At 43.7% G+C, this 15,408-nt stretch overlaps 1 protein-coding gene across 1 annotated transcript in view; it reads left to right on the top strand.

The window, feature by feature from the left end:
- Nucleotides 1-11,538, top strand: part of aif1l (allograft inflammatory factor 1-like) — a 61,218-nt gene extending 49,680 nt beyond the window's left edge. The window contains exon 6 of the mRNA XM_014128125.3: nucleotides 9,496-11,538. Within this exon, the coding sequence (XP_013983600.1) occupies nucleotides 9,496-9,583 (88 nt within the window). The 3' untranslated portion in view covers nucleotides 9,584-11,538. The remainder of the gene's footprint in view (nucleotides 1-9,495) is intronic.
- The last annotated feature ends 3,870 nt before the right edge of the window (nucleotides 11,539-15,408 follow it).

Here is a 15,408-nt window from a genome sequence, read left to right as displayed (position 1 = left end):
GAGCTGAATATCTTTCCTGCGCTTTACCAGTCAGCACACACTGCAACATTAAAGTTCGGTCAGAACCAGGCCAACTCCTAGCGTCAGTAACATGCTCAAACAACGAAAAGAATGTCTCAGGGTCCCTTTCATTAAACTGAGGCAACAACCGTAAATTCCCAACAATGTCAAATGTGTCCGGGGCACGACCAAAAGAGGAACGATTCCTAAGTAAATCTGCGTCACCTTCCCAGAGCAAACTCTCTCCTGAGAGCTTTCCTTCCCTAACCAACTCTAGTCGCTCTTGTTGCAGCTTGATCTTAGCACGCTCCATATCCTGTTTAAATTCCAATTCCTTTTCATATTTTAACCGATCAGCACGCTCCATATCCTGTTTAAATTCCAATTCCTTCTCATATTTTACACGATCATGCTCTAGCTTCTCACGATCGTGCTCTAGCTGTAACAGAAGCAGCTCTTTCTGCTGTTCAAAAAGAAGACTACTAGGACTAACCGATGGAGCGGTAATTGTGACATATCGGGGAGACGGCGAGTCCTCAGCAGAGGCTGCCCCAGTGGTAACGTCAAGAATACCACTCTCCATCAGATTGGCCTTCAATATTAACCTAATAGAATTTTTTAGACGTTTATCACTAATTTCAACCTTGTAGTGTTCAGCAACCTTCAACAGCTGTTCTTTAGTACATACATCTAACAGTTCCTCTGATGGAAAGTGAATGAACTCGTCTACATTAGACGCCATAGTCAGAGAGAGAGAGAGAAAAAAAAATTCTCACTCAACCCCTCTGAGCACACCAGACCACAACAAGAGAAATGACAATCATACTGGCACCAGAAAGAGAGATGAGAAATGGAGCTTCCCCAAAACCTACAATAACTCAACCCTAATCTTCATGCAGATTTGCAGTGGGTAATTATGCACTGTAGCCCGCTGGCAAGGAAGTAACCCCCCAGCACGCTGGTAGATTCCACCAAGCCACGGATGTGCCCCCGAGACAACTGCTCAGTCCACAGACACACACAAAAATAACAAACATTAACAATGCCCAACATATTCCAAAATGAAACACGTCGCTAAGCCTATCAGGGGAAAAAGACTATAGCTCCGGGTAGTAAGTTTCACTACCCTACCCAAATCTCCCACTGAGGTACACAGCTGATTGCACTCACGTCCTCAGACCAACGTCCCAACAGCAAGTAGAACAAGCGTTTCCAGGCTGGGCAGGGGCCTGGAAACTAACCAATGTACTCTCTCCAACACAGCACACAAACCAACCAAACAAAAGCAACCAGTACTGAGCACCAAACTCAAACTAACAAAATATACAACAAAGTACCTACGAAATTTAACATACCTCCACGTTTTCTCCCAAACACAATCCGTTCAAAATCCCGGATGAGCCCCCACTTGTTACGAACCGGCTCTTGAGTTCGCAACAAAAGGGAGACAACGTGGAGACAAGGAGTATCAAAATATATATTTATTAACTAAAATAACTAAATAATTAACAATGGCGTGTGTGTAATCAGTAATCAGTAGTGTAAGTGAGTGTTTTGCATACCTGAATGTAATAATGCAGGGTGTTGAAAGGTGCCAAAGGAAATAACCAAAAAGCCACAAAACTACACAACCAAAAATCAACAAAGTGTCTGCGTGGAGAGAGTCTCCTCAATGACTGTGGAAGAGGTCTATTTATCCTGGGACACACCCGAGCCCAGGTGTTTCCCATTTAGCTGGCGACCCTCCCAACTCCGCCCACCGGCATCCTAATAAAGGAACAAGAACAAAGAGAGAGAATACAGCAGACAGAGTGGGAGGGTCGTCACCCCCCCCCCCCCCCATAAAACCGGGGACCAACAAGGACCCCGGAACAACGTACCAGCCTCTGCGTCCCAAATTGACAAGGGGTTATGTGTTCACAGTTCCACCTGCCCCAACCAACCTCCTCCCCAGACCTCAGCAACCTTTACACAGGAAGCAACTTTTAAGAGGAAAGAAGGAAACGAGACCAGGAGGGAACAGAGAGGAACGACAGAACATGACAACACCAAACAACGGTCAGTCACGTAAATATTCAGGAACAGGGCGCACGAGAGAGCGCATCAGCAATCACGTTATCAGTTCCCCGGATATGCCGCACCTCGAGATGGAAGAATTGTAAAAATAAACACCATCTCATTATTCTCTGATTAGGACACATCATGGACCTGAAAAAAGTGAGGGTTATGGTCGGTGTAGACCACAATAGGTACTACTCCCGACCCAACATACACTTCAAAGTGTTGTAGCGCCCAAATGAGTGCTAGCGCTTCTTTTTCAATGACCGAGTAGTTCAACTGATAACGGTTAAACTTTTTGGAAAAGAAACTAACAGGCCTCTCAACCCCAGACTCATCTGCTTGCAGCAAAACTGCCCCTGCCCCCACATGACTAGCATCCACCTGCAAGGTAAATGACAAATCCACGCGAGGGGCAGCCAGCACCGGAGTTGAGGTAAGCAACCTCTTTGCATCTTCAAAAGCCAGTTGACAATGAGAAGACCATACGTAAACAGCCTTAGCTTTCAACAATTCTGTCAACGGAGCGACCACAGTAGAAAAGTTCCTACAAAAGCCACGGTAGTAACCAATCATTCCCAAGAAACGCATAAGTTCCTTTTTTGTAGTTGGTGGTGGAAAATCATCAATAGCTACCACTTTAGCCCGAACAGCACGCACTTCACCCTGCCCAACCACCTTTCCAAGGTATGTAACAGTTGCCTGAGCAAACTCACATTTAGCCAAATTGATCGTGAGGCGACCTGCAGCCAGACGTTCAAACAAGGCTTGAATACGGGACCGGCTCAGAGTTCGCAACAAAAGGGAGACAACGTGGAGACAAGGAGTATCAAAAATATATATTTATTAGCTACCACAACCAAAAACAACAAGGTGTCTGCATGGAGAGAGTCTCCCCCAATGACTGTGGAAGAGGTCTCTTTATCCTGGGACACAGCCGGGCCCAGGTGCTTCCCATTTAGCTGACGACCCTTCCAACTCCGCCCACCGGCATCCTAACAAGGAAACAAGAACAGAGAGAATACGGCAGACAGAGTGGGAGGGTCGTCACACACCCCCCCCCATAAAACCGGGGACCAACAAGGGCCCCGGAACAACGTACCAGCCTCTGCGTCCCAAATTGACGAGAGGTTACATGTTCACCTTCCACTTGCCCCAGCCAACCTCCTTCTCCCCAGACCTCAGCAACCTTTGTGCACAGGAAGCAACATTTAAGAGGAAAGGAGAACACAAGACCAGGAGGGACCAGACAGGAAAGTTAGAACATGACAAAACCAAACAATGGTCAGTCACATAACACTCAGGAACAGGGCGCACAAGAGACCACATCAGCTACAAACGCAAACAACATCTCCCAACGGTTCATAGTCATTTCTCAACGGTTGTCATTTCCCAACGATTCAGTCACTCCAATGATTCATAGTCACTCCAACGATTCATAGTCACTCCAACGATTCATAGTCACTCCAACGATTCATAGTCACTAAACTCATAACCGAATACGAGTACAGACCAGAGGGTGTAATAAAGGCAAACATTTTATGTGCCCTACTCGTCAGTGGCCCCTGCCAATAGCACAATAATAGGTCAAATTTGCTCACAAACTTAGCTGCGCCGACTTAATCAACGCAGTCCTCCATCCGAGGAAGAGGAAATTAATCTGGCTTAGTGACTCCGTTTACTTTACGGGGGTCCGTTCCAACCGGTTTACTGACCAAGATACAGGGAGAAGCCCAACTGGAGAAAGAAGGCTCTGCTATCTTACTCTCCAGGATGTACCTGACCTCAGCATCCAGACAACACAGTTTCTCTACAGAGACTCTATAGAACCGCTGACGAATGGGGTCAGCATCTCCAATGTCAATATCATGCTCTATCAAGTTTGTACGTGTAGGTGTCACAGAAAACAAACCTGGAATTTTCCGAATCAGACCAACCAGCTCTTTCCGCCCATCAACAGGTAGCTGAGTAAAAGGGCTATCCAAAATATCCAGTGTCTCTGAATTTTTCAATCTACCCTGCAGTATGCAATCATCGGGACCAGGAACATTTTCGTCCTCATGCACAGACCTAGCATTACAAGAACCAAGGGAAGTAACGGTATCAGCCAAACGAACAGGTTTACCATCCTCTGTAGACTCCCACTTTCTCATCAGAACATCCTCTTGGAGAAAATAACCATGTGCGACATCTCCCAACTGTTCCACAGGCACAATTTGGTCACGCAACTCTTCTAATGTGGGGTCAGTCCGTGGCGCATTGATTAGATCGGAGCGGAATACAGATAACGGGATAACAGGGAAAACAGTGAGAGACTTCTTTGTGGTATTCTCATTTACCGGAGCAGGGACCAGGTCACCATGGCTCATAGACCGCGTCACTGCACCCGCAGAAAACACCGCTGGGAAACTCTGCGCACTCTCATCAGGAATCCCTACAATTGACGGTTTAGTGGAAACTACTAGAGTTGGAAACAGGACAGGCCACACACGCTCACCAGCCAAGTTATTCCCAAGGATAACGTCGATACCCTCAATAGGCAACGAAGGACGCACCCCCACAACAACCTCACCTTTCACCAGTCCACAATCCAATATCAGTTTATGCAATGGAACTGACAGATTGTTCAAACCTATTCCCCTAATTAGAACACTATTCCCAAAATCAGTCTCAGCAGAGAAAGGTAACACAGATTCCAACACAAACGATTCCGAGGCACTGTCTGCCGTATTCTCTCTCTTTGTTCTTGTTTCCTTATTAGGATGCCGGTGGGCGGAGTTGGAAGGGTCGTCAGCTAAATGGGAAGCACCTGGGCCCGGCTGGGTCCCAGGATAAATAGACCTCTTCCACAGTCATTAAGGGGGACTCTCTCCATGCAGACACTTTGTTGATTTTGGTTGTGTAGTTTTGTGGCTTTTTGGTTATTTGCTTTGGCACCTTTCAACACCCTGCATTATTACATTCAGGTATGCAAAACACTCACTTACACTACTGATTACTGATTACACACGCCATTGTTAATTATTTAGTTACTTTAGTTAATAAATATATATTTTGATACTCCTTGTCTCCACGTTGTCTCCCTTTTGTTGCGAACTCAGAGCCGGTTCGTAACATTCAATAGAGCAATATGAGATCTGTATTTTAATCATTTATCAGGTGCTCTTATCCAGAAAGACTTACAGTAAGGGCATTCATCTTAAGATAGCTAGGTGAGACAACCACATATCTGTGACGATCGTCGTAAGGAGTAGACCAAGGTGCATCGTGGTACGAGTTCATATTTCTATTTATTGAATGAACACGTTCTGCAGGCTTATTGAGCTGTACAAAAACAAGATCCCACACTGAAGGAGGGGGGGAAAGGGCTGCCTAAGTATGATTCCCAATCAGAGACAACGATAGACAGCTGCCTCTGATTGGAAACCATACTAGGCCAATCAAAGGGGAAAAAAACAACATAGAAATATAACACAATGTCCTAACCAAACAGAGGAAAAAAAACGTCTCTCTCAGGTCAGGGCGTGACAATATCAAATCTAGGAATTAATGGATTTGACAGTAATATTTTACACACAAAGGTACCCATAAGCAATAATTTCTGTTGAAAAAAACAAAACAAATGAGAAATTGGTGGATATAGTTTTGGAAATACTGCGTTCTTTGTGTTTCTTGTGTATTAAGTTGCTTTTATTTATTAAAACGTTCCTTGAACTTGCTTCCCGACTCTCAGCGCACTCGTTACAACACCCATTGACTTTTTTTTTTGCAGTATTATTTTAGTGCAGTGGTCACCAACCTTTTCTGAGTCGATCACTTCGCAGTCAAAAAGCAAGCCTAGATCTACCGCTCATATTTTCTTTTAAACATTAACCTAATAAAAACAGTTACTTAGGAATGTGGTTTGTGCAGTAGGCCTAATACATTATCACAGCATATTGGCTATATGCCTGGCCTGACAATATCGTTCTTATCAGATCATATTACACTGAACAAAAAATATAAATGCAACATGTAAAGTGTTGGTCCCATGTTTCATGAGCTGAATAAAAGATTCCAGAAATGTTCCATACGCACAAAAAGCTTATTTCCTTCAAATTTTGTGCACAAATTTGTTTACATCCCTGTTAGTGAGCATTTCTCCATTGCCAAAATAATCCATCCACCTGACAGGTGTGGCATATCAAGAAGCTGATTAAACAACATGATCATTACACAGGTGCACCTTGTGCGGGGGACAATAAAATGGCATTTTAAAATGTGCAGTTTTGTCACGGAACACAATGCCACAGATGTCTCAAGTTTTGAGGAAGCATGCAATTGGCATGCTAACTACAGGAGCTGTTGCCAGATAATTTTATGTTAATTTCTCTACCATAAGCAATGGTCCAATGTCATTTTAGAGAATTTGGTAGTACTTCCAACCGGCCTCACAACCCTAGACCACGTGTAACCACACCAGCCCAGGACAACCACATCTGGCTTCTTCGCCTGCAGGATCGTCTGAGACCAGCCACCTGGACAGCTGATGAAACTGTGGGTTTGCACAGCCGAAGAATTTCTGCACAAACTGTCAGAAGCCGTCTCAGGGAAGCTCATCTGCTTGCTCGTCGTCCTAACCAGGGTCTTGACCTGACTGCAGTTCAGCGTCGTAACCAATTTCAGTGGGCAAATGCTTACCTTCGATGGCCACTGGAATGCTGGAGAAGTGTACTCTTAATGGATGAATCCCGGTTTCAACTGTAGCGTGCCGATAGCAGACAGCATGTATGGCGTCGTGTGGGGCGAGCAGTTTGCTGATGTCAATGTTGTGAACAGAGTGCACCATGATGGCGGTGGGATTATCGTATGGGCAGGCATAAGCTACGGACATTGAACGCAATTGCATTTTAACAATGGCCATTTGAAAGCACCGAGATACCGTGACAAGATCCTGAGGCCCATTGTCGTGCCATTCATCCACCGCCATCACCTTATGTTTCAGCATGATAATGCAAGGCCCCATGTCGCAAGGATCTGTACACAATTCCCGGAGCTGAAAATGTCCCAGTTCTTTCATGGCCTGCTTGCTCACTCACCAGATGTTACCGATTGAGCATGTTTTGGATGCTCTGGATCGATGTGTATGACCGTGTGTTCCAGTTCCCGCCAATATCTAGCAACTTTGCACAGCCATTGAAGAGGAGTGGGACAATATCCCACAGGCCACAATCAGCAGCCTGATTGTGTTGCGCTGCATGTGTTGCGCTGCATGAGGCAAACGGTGGTCACACCAGATACTGATTGGTTTTCTGATCCACGCCCCTACTTTTTTTTAAAGGTATCTGTGACCAACAGATGCATATCTGTATTCCCAGTCATGTGAAATCCATAGATTAGGGCCTAATGATTTTCTTTTTAATTGACTGATTTTCTTATATGTAAAATTTTTCAATTTGTTGCATGTTGTGTTTATATTTTTGTTCAGTGTATATTGCAAAACTCGAGCTTTAATAACAAAATCGATCAGTTGGTGTTGCACTTACAATGAACAGCTGAGCATAAATTGAAATAATATGCACTAATTAGATTTATTTTACTGGACTGGTTGTAGGCTACCTGCATCTGATGGTAATGGTGCTTTCAAGACAACAGAACTCTGGGGGAAAAAACTAGGTCAAATCATAACGTCAGTGATCTTCAGGTCAGAAAGTCAGTGGTCTAGAAACATACCGGAGTCTCCAACCAGAGTTTCCAACTTGGAGTCCCGGTTGTCTTCAACGCACTGAAGTCAGAAGTCTGAGATTTCCGAGTTCTCAGTTGTTTTGAACACGGCATTACTCTAAGCGGAAGGAGGGAGAGAGCGGCAGAGGGTCCGCCTCTCATGTTCCCTGCTCTTTCCTTACTTTCATCAGTTGAGACTGACCAGAGAGAGGGGACACCGTCTTCCACCTGATGGCAAAACTCGAGTCGCACCGTATCCGCCTCAGTCATGCACAAATTCACGTTGTTCCTGGGACCAGAGAAAGTGAAATATTCCTCTAAATTAAAATATACACGATGAGCTGCTAATAATAATAAAAACGCAGGCCTATCGATACACTTGACTACTCATTCATTGCAGAGGCAACGCGACTAGAAGTAGGGAGAAATGTGTTCGTTTTCTAATAGTTTTGAATAAAACGTTGACTGTGCTTAATAAAAACATGAACTCACTCATAAAAACAGCAGCTTTTTGCTGTATTCTTTGACAGTCTCGTATTGATCATGGTTTTAAAAGTCATGAAATTTCACATAGGCTAGTATCAAACTTTGCTATGGCCTAGGTCTTGCAAGCTGTGGGCACAGTGATTTGAGGTATCCGATAGGCTAGCGCAGTAGGCGGTCTCGATTTAGCCACAGATCTCCCGGTCCGCAGGGCTTCTGAATAAAGTGGACCTACTGCAACAGCATAACACGGGGGGGAAAGGAGCGCAAGCCTTTATATCGTTGGCTTTTCAACTGAAATGTTTTGTGATCGACTTGGAATGCCTTGAAGATCGACCAGTCGATCACGATCAATTGGTTGGTGACCACTGCCTTAGTGCCTTGTTGCAAACAGGATACATGTTTTGGAATATTTTCATTCTGCTTCATTCTTTTCGCTCTGTCATTTAGACCTATGTTAGTATTGTGGAGTAACTACAGTGTTGGTGATTCATTCTCAGTTATCTCATATCACAGCCAATAAGCTCTGTAATTGTTTTAAAATCACCACTGGCATCATGTTGAAATCCATGAGCGGTTTCCTTCTTCTCCGGCAACTGAGTTAGGAAGTGCACCTGTATCTTTGTAGTGACTGGGTGAATTGATACACCATCTAAAGTACAATTAATAACTGCACCATGCTCAAAGGGATATTCAATGTCTGTTTTGTTTTTTTACCCATCTACCAATAGGTGCCCTTCTTTGCAAACCATTGGAAAATCCTCCCTGGTCTTTGTGCTTGAATCTGTGCTTGAAATGCACTGCTCAACTGAGTGAACTTTCAGATAATTGTATATGTGGGGTACAGAGATGGGGTAGTGGTTTAAAAATCATGTTAAACACTATTATTGTACACAGAGTGAGTCCATGCAACTTATTATGTGACTTGTTAAGCACATTTTTACTCCTGAACTTATTTAGGCTTGCCATAACAAAAGGGTTGAATGCTTATTGACTCATACATTTCTGCTTTTAATTTTTAACTAAGTTGTAAACATTTGTAAATTGTAAATTCAGGCTGTAACACAACAAAATGTGAAAAGAGTCAAGGGGTGTGAATACTTTCTGAAGGCTATGGGAGACTGCCATAGCTTTTAGTTTGTTTTGCAGTCCACCACTGACCGCTCTCTCTCGCTCTCTCTCGCTCACTCTCGCTCTCTCTCGCTCTCTCTCGCTCTCTCTCTCTTTTTTCCTTCCCCCCCACCCCCCTAGGGTGATGATCTTCGAGGACAAGGCTAATGGGGCCAGCTGTAAGCCTGACGGGCCTCCACCCAAACGGGACATAGCCAGCCTGCCATAGACCCAGGACATCCAGAGCCTCTAGACTACAGAGGGGTCATAGGGACCCGACCTCGACCATTTCACCATCCTAGACCCCTGCACTCAGCCAGGGACTTGTGTACATAGCCTTATCAACTCCCCACCTCACAAGGTTCCTCCTCTGTTCAAAACATGTGGGAAAAAAGAGGGAGGAGCAATCTCTTAACTATATATATTTGCTGTGAAGACGTTAAGGCAGATTAGCTTTTTTATGACCAGTACATACCTGTATATATTTATATTGATGATGGCGATGAGAAATAAGTATTTTTAATTAGTGTGATCACTTGTAACCCCTGGCGATAACTGTGTAATTGAGTCGTTTTGTGAATATGAGCAAATTGTTGTGTTTGCTGGGGGTCAAACTAACAGAGGTGACTGTTTTGTATGTATGTGTTAATGAGAAGATTGTGTGTCAACAACTCACATGTTATGAAGCAATCTGTGTATGGATACTAGTGAATTTATCATTAGGCCTCTTTTATCATGATTTCAATGTAGCATTTAACCGTTTTACAGATGTAATGAATTCAGTGTAGTTGTAGTTAGAGGTTTGGGGAAACTGCTTATTAGCCGTGACCCGTTTTAGGGAAACTAACCCAAATCCTTCATCTTATTTTCCACCCCTCCCTCTCCCCTATTTCACCCCACCCCCCACCACCACCAAATGTTCTAGTTCCTCTTTCAGATATTATATTTCTAATCGCGTTAAAGTAGCATGCTGGTGATTTTAAAGCACATGTAATAAAAAGAGCACAGTTATTTTTAACACCTTTACACGCAGTTGTCAACGTCATCCCACATGTTGGATTAGTGCCATGCAGACTCTGTTTGGTCATTGTCTCACTAGGTCAGGTTTGAGAGATTATGGTCCAACCCCATTCTTTCAGACTAGAGATGGGTTACTGTAGTTAGGATTAGGAAGGGGGTCGGGGGGGGGGGGGCATTAGGTTAAGGGTCAGAGTATGATATGACTCTAGATCCGGTGTTGTAGATCGACACTGACTTTCTCAACCTAAAGGTACGGGGTGAATGGGTTCTCATGAGTTGAGTTTAGGATTCAGGAAAGATTGGTTTTAAGGTGCGTGCACACACTGAAGAGTCTCAGCATGTTAGTATGAATTATGATTAAATCACATTCTTTCCAAGTGCCTAAAGTAGCATGTGGATAGAAGTCAGAGAGAAGAGTAGAGGATGGTGGAGGAGGTTTAGAGTTGGTCTTTATTCTCCCTCCTGAACCAGACCATTAAGTTGTATTGTAGGTTATTGGAAGATAGTTTTAAAGGTGCTTATTCATGTGTATATTAGGGTAAGGTGTTTCTTGTTTGGTAATGTACCCCTAGGTCTAGGCTATCAGATACTGCATTGAATGACTGGAGATCTGAATACATCTATGAAGTGATATTAGATACGCAGCTCATGCCAGTGTCCCACATTTCCCGGCCTGACTATCCTAGTCTCCATAGTGGCACCTCTTGACTTCCTAATTTCTATCTCGTCTTTGTAAAATGTGATGTACCTGTCCCATTTCAAATGGTATTATCTCCATCTTGCTATGTTTTGCTATTATCTTGTTCTTTTTTTAAATCTTTTCATCTCTTCTTATTCTGTACTTCTTCCTCTTACTTCTCAGTCATTCCCCATCTCAGGCCGGGTTCATTTATTTGTCACGTAAATTCTCTAATCTGTGCCTCAGCGCTGCTTTTCTATCTTTCATTTTTTTCTCGAACTCACACTTAACATGGAATATAATAGTAACTGTAGTATTTTAATTCATTAGCTTTACATTTTTTAATAGAATGTCAGTTATGTATTCTTATTCCCAGTGTGTTGGGTAGAGGTCTTTTAGTGGTATTTTCATATAACCACCCGGACAATGCACATTTTTGTTTTGCAAACACCAAAGGAATTAAAGTTATTTCTGTTACACCGGCATATTTGTTATTGAGTAGTTTGTTGTATGAGTAGTTGTTTGACAGAGTGAAGAAACTGTTCAATCAAACACTGAAACCAGCTTTCCAGTTTTTCCAGCTCTGTTTGTAGATGGACAGATATAGGGGTTTAATGCTGTAACTTCTAGAAACAGAGAGGATTCCACTATGTCACAGGGTGTTTTAATTCACGTAAACATGATCATTTACATGGATGTTGTTTATTCTTAACCATTTTGATATACAGTAATTGCTTCACTTAATTTAATCCCATTTACAGTGTTCTTTATGATTTAAATTCCACGTTACAGTAATTCATGTAGAGAAATATTAGTCACAGGCACTATAATGCTGTTCCACACATGTATACATGTGTATTTCTTATGTTATGCATTGCCTTAAGGGAATGAGCTGGTGCTCCATGGTGGAAGCCCACTACCAGTGTCTGATTAAAAGACATACAGTAGAGGAAATATAGACGCAGATACCTCAGGCTATAGAGCTTGAGGTATGTATAAAACATCAGGCATCAACACTGAACCCTTTTCACAGCTACCAGCAAAGACACATGGAAGTACAAAGAACTATAAACCCATTTCACACACACACACACAGCTAAATGTGTCAATAGGCCTAGTTGCTCAGCCACTTAGTCAAATTAACATGCACATTGCAAACAAATCTCTTCTCGACATGGACACTTTCCACATGTTCACAAAAGCATGGCGACAGAGTTCTCCCAACTGTTCACTGGTTTGTAAAACACAAACCCCCGAAGCCTTACTATATTGTGTGTCAGTGTGTGTCAGTGTATGTGTGTCACTGTGTGTATTTGTTTGTGTGGGATTGCTAGGAAAGTAACGTCCTGCTGGGGAAGGGGAGATGGCGGGGAGGAAGATTAGAGGCGATACGGAGGGAATACACTAATGAGCACAGCACACTAAGGAGGGAATCTGATGGGGCAATAAGCACAGTAAGCACTTGTGTAATTAAAACAATCATCAGTGCTCCATGTGGAGACCTGTCACTAATGCCAGAGGCCTGTTCAACGACAGAGGACAAAGTCCTACTGAGTTACAAGTTAGGACTGGCATCTGGCATTCACTCAAACAAAATGCCCTACTACTCGACAGGCTGACTCTAGCCCTGGTGCTCTTGTTAAGTGCTTCACTTTGTCCATCTTTGACCGCTATCCAATGGGAAAAGTTGATAAGCTAGTATCCGTATCTATTCTCCAAAAGGTGCGTCTCCAACAGCTACATCTTAAAGCTGCATTATATAGGCCTGTGTGATAGTAGTAGCCTGATTGATAATATAGGTAACTGTCTATTGCTACTACTGCTATTTTTTTCAGCAGCGTTTCGCCACAGGTCTTCGCTGATTGACCCAGTCTAGACAGACCTAGAGAAACACTTCAAACCATTTAAAACATCAATGCTGTCTGTCTGGTTGTAGCCTGGTCTGATTCCCTGTTGCAGGTACCCTGCTGTTAGGTGATCGTGTAACATCCGGCGCTCCCAACAACCCCCCTCCCTCCTCTCGTTATCTTTGCTCTTTCTATTGGTTCTTTCTATCCATCCAGGCTTTCAACAGCGCCCCTCCCTCTTCAACCCCTCTCTCTCTCTCTCTTTTCTATCTTTCTACTCTTTCTTTTTTCTCTCTCTGAGGTCTCTAATCCTGGGTCGGTTCCTAATGAGCATCAAAGCACAACATCGATTAGGCATGCTGGAGAGAGCATTGAGATTAAATATCCGCCTCTCCTCCTCCGAACAATGAAAAGACTGCCTCACACGTACACTGAGTGTAGAAAACATTAAGGACACCTGTTCTTTCCATGACATAGACTGACCAGGTGAAACAGGTGAAAGCTGTGATCTCTTATTTATGTCACTTGTTAAATCCACTTCAATAAATGTAGATGAAAAAGGGGAGACAGGTTAAATCATTATTTTTGAGCCTTGAGACAATTGAGACATGGATTGGGAATGTGTGCCATTCAGAGGGTGAATTGGCAAGACAAAAGATGCGCCTTTGAACGGGTTATGGTAGTAGGTGCCAAGCACACCGGTTTGTGACAAGAACTTGCGGCGCTGCTGGGATTTTTCACACTCAACATTTTCCTGTGTGTATCAAGAATGGTCCACCAGCCAATTTAACACAACTGTGGGAAGCATTGGAGTCAACATGGGCCAGCATCACTGTGGAACACTTTTGAAACCTTGTAGTGTCCCTGCCCTGACTAAATGTTTTATACACTCAGTGTACATTTTCAGGCTTTTGATTTCTCCCTGTTTCACACTCCTCTGCTTTCATTTCAACTTCATCCATCATTCATCCCTTTAAATTGTGACACCACTGGGTGGTGGTGGGATGATTCAGATATCATGTTACAGTAATCTCATCTAGGGCTCAGAAATCACAGACTCTGATGAGCCAGGATTGGGATTTATTTCCAGGATTTTTATCGGTCTGCTGCTGATTTCCATTAAATCCCATTCCCTAGTACTGGCTAGGTGAATAGCTGTACAAGCAACTGTGCTTCATTCTCTCTCGAGTAGGCTACATGTCCTAAATGTCAACCTATTCCCATAGGGCTCTGGTCAAAAGTAGTGCACTATGTAGGGAATAGGTTGCAATTTGGGACGTATCCCCTGTTTAGAACGGAGATTATGCATGAAACGATCACTGTTAGTCCAGCCTGAAGCATTTCTGTGTGGCGTGGCTGTGACCTTTATTCTGTGCTAAATACTCCCCCTTCCAGGGCTCCCTCTCCTCCCTGGAAATACGCTGACATCTACTGGGGGCACACAACAATGGTTGAACTGGTACTATTTCACATTTCTATTCAACTCAGACAGTGAGTTTGACTGTCATCTGGTGGCTGAAAAGTAGTATACACATGAGTCAGACTGATTATTGGTCAGTGATCGTCACTCAAATGATGAGGGCGAATATGTTTTACGATTTTAAACAACATTTTTACAATCGGCTACATTGCAGGGGCCAGGAGTCACGATCGTGGACTAATGCCGCGGGGAGAAAGACAGACAGGGTGGAGCGTTTTGAGATGGAATTACGCCGGGATGCCACCGGTGGGCAGCAAGCAAAGTTGGGAGAAGAGGAATATTGGGACAGCCAGGGACACAGAAAGGTGGATTTCTGAGGAAAGGAGTGGAAAAAATATGATGAAGAGGTTGAAGAGAATGAGGAAAGGAGATTTCTGTTTTAAATTTGAGGAAGATGCCGATAAAAGTGGAGATGGGGTGTCGACGAGATTGGTGTCAAGTGCAAACAGAGTGAGTCGTGTGCCAGACCGAGTTCTGGAGGTGAAATGGAAGTGGATGAGGGCGAGTTAAATGAGGTGGAAGGTGGGGTGAAGAGCTCGGAGCCCAAACATGGCATCGATGGACATGATACAGAAAAATCTGGTCCAGTAGGAGTGACATTTTTGGAGAAAGTGGAACCTTGCCTTTTACCGGATCCATGTGTGGTTTCAGGGCGGTTGGGAAAGGAGTTGAATCAGTGAAGGTAACCTGTAGTGGACTTGTGGCTAGAGTCAGAGTAGTGCAGAAGTTGTCATATGCCAAGGCAGTGAAGAAAGAAGCGGGTGGATCAAGGATGAGGGATTTTGAGAGGATCCCTGTGAATAGTAGATATGAGTGATATATGCTTCAGTAAGGTTGGCTTCTTAGTGTTCAAAGCAATCACTGAAAATAGATGTTGTGGTGGCAGCTGCAGAGAAGTCCTTGGGGGTAGGAGATTTGAGAAGAGTTACAGCCTGTGTTGAGTGGTAGTGTCCAGTTGGCCTGGGGTAGGATCAGATAGGGTTAAAGTAGTGGAATGAGGTGATGGGTTTTAATGAGTATAGGGTTAG

The sequence above is a fragment of the Salmo salar genome, chromosome 11, assembly GCF_965601325.2.
Source record: "Salmo salar chromosome 11, fSalSal1, whole genome shotgun sequence".
Classification (NCBI taxonomy): domain Eukaryota; kingdom Metazoa; phylum Chordata; class Actinopteri; order Salmoniformes; family Salmonidae; genus Salmo; species Salmo salar.
Note: the sequence above shows the minus strand (reverse complement) of the source record. Positions and strands in the feature narration are given on the sequence as shown.